This window comes from Gigantopelta aegis, unplaced genomic scaffold, assembly GCF_016097555.1.
Source record: "Gigantopelta aegis isolate Gae_Host unplaced genomic scaffold, Gae_host_genome ctg5321_pilon_pilon, whole genome shotgun sequence".
In the NCBI taxonomy this organism is placed as follows: domain Eukaryota; kingdom Metazoa; phylum Mollusca; class Gastropoda; order Neomphalida; family Peltospiridae; genus Gigantopelta; species Gigantopelta aegis.
Window position 1 is genome coordinate 47,069 of NW_024534349.1, and position 1,979 is coordinate 49,047.

The 1,979-nt window shown below is 34.2% G+C and overlaps 1 protein-coding gene across 1 annotated transcript; it reads right to left on the minus strand.

Annotated features, from left to right (window-relative positions):
* Nucleotides 1-1,249: 1,249 nt before the first annotated feature.
* On the minus strand, nucleotides 1,250-1,955 carry LOC121366326 (60S ribosomal protein L7-like; the record flags this gene model as incomplete). The annotated part of the gene is given in 5 exon segments (XM_041490816.1): nucleotides 1,250-1,339; nucleotides 1,443-1,483; nucleotides 1,821-1,842; nucleotides 1,844-1,934; nucleotides 1,936-1,955. Coding segments are annotated over 5 exon segments (264 nt in total), but the record flags the coding sequence as incomplete, so codon positions are not given.
* Nucleotides 1,956-1,979: the final 24 nt, after the last annotated feature.

The following is a 1,979-nucleotide window of genomic DNA, read 5'->3' on the forward strand; positions in this document are numbered from 1 at the left end:
CCAGTAATGTTACTATATATATGACTCAGTAATGTTACTCTATATATGAGACCAGTTATATGACTAAGATGGACCACTAATGGTTACTATATATATGACCCAGTAATGTTACTAGGATGACCCACTAATGTTCACTAATATACGACCCAGAATGTTACTAGATGACCACTAATGTTACTATATATATGACACACTAAATCAGTACAAGTGGTAATCTTGTTACTGAAACCTTTAACATGAAAACATTGTTTGTGTTTTTATTCCAAAATACACTACACATTAAAATTGAACACTAACAAATTTTAGTTATAATAAACATTGTCTGGAAAAAGAGAACCTTGTTATCCGTAAGTTGTAAACATGGCAACATTTTAAACTACTATTTTCTTCTCTTTAGTTGGCAAAGGAGAGAGAATTACGTGGTCAGTTAGAGCAGTTACGTGCTGAACTAGCTCCTATTGAAGCAGAGTGTGAACAAATGATGGCAAAGAGTACCTCGACGTACTACTATTGTCAGACTGGTGTCTATTAGCATATATGTGTTGCTCAAGCTGGGTTCTTGGTCGTCTGAACATTTGTCAATTATTCCTGGGATCTTATGGAAACCTATCAATGACCTTGTGACATTTTCCACTAGCATTTTGTGCTTTGCATACTTTGTGGTAACAGACAGGTTTGTCAAGTTATCAAACTGGTTTGACAAAGTAGTGTACTATATTATTACACTAGGACTATGTGTATCCAGATGGTATGATAGACAAAACTTGAAGTTTTTATATGCTGCAGCCAAGAGCAAAAACTTTGATATGGAAAAGAAGTAGATTTAAATGACACTTGTACTTGTTAACTTCCTCTATTGTGGCATGCAATTCTATATAGTTGTTGTGTTAATATATTATCATTGCTGAACCAATGGATTCCAGAATACTCATTTGGTTGTCGTCCATTTCTTACAGGTATAATCATCTCAGGACACTATCTCAAAAAGTAGAGGGTTGAAATCCAACGTCTTCATGATCCTCTACAACTCAACTTACCAACACCACCTCTCAAAAAACAACAGAGTAAATATTGTGACAAACTTGAGTAGCAGTCAGCAAACAACTTTTTTATGTAATTTATTAGTAGTTCTTTAGTTTTATTATTGAGTAATGTTTCGAGTATTTTGACTATTTTCCATTTAAAATCAATATTTCAAATTGATCCACTCCCAAACACGTTGTTGACATATAAACAACACCAGTGTTTATCATTTCTGAACTAGCTGGTTTATGAGATGTTCACGGTTACCATGGTCACCACCTTCAATAAAATGAGTCGTCTTTTTGCGCCAACCACCCTACATAAAAAGACTCAGGCTAATTACAATCAACTTTGCTACTATTGTAAGCAATACAAGGGCGAGTTCTTAAAGTAACCACACCCATAATTAAACAACACACCTTAGGATTGCTTAACTTAAATGGCCACAAGAAATTGTTCACTTGTTTAAACATGGGGTCCCACAGTAAAGATCTCATGTACAACACCTCCATACAAATACATTATGTTCTTGAGGACTTCTGTATTATAGCATTAATGACTAGAGGTGTACGACGTTATGATACTAATTTGCCATACCATCGTTTGTAATGAGTTCCCCTAATTGTCCTCAGAGTAGGTAACTAGACAAAATATCAATATTAATAAAACATCGTAAAACTATACATACATCATGTCTCATTCCTAAACAAAAAGGTCAATTTCATGCTAACCAATCACAAAAAATGATAAATTATTTAAATCAAAGGGGCACATGTTCCAAGTGGTTTATAACTTACCCCAGGCAATGTCAGGCTCTGCAAATTCGTAACATATTTAATGTTGCCTTGTTAAGTTTAACAAACACTGCATTGTTTAATTGACGCAGTCGTAGTAATTGAAGAATCTTCTTACTTTGGGATTAACTCCTGTAATACTAAAATGACCAAATCAGCATC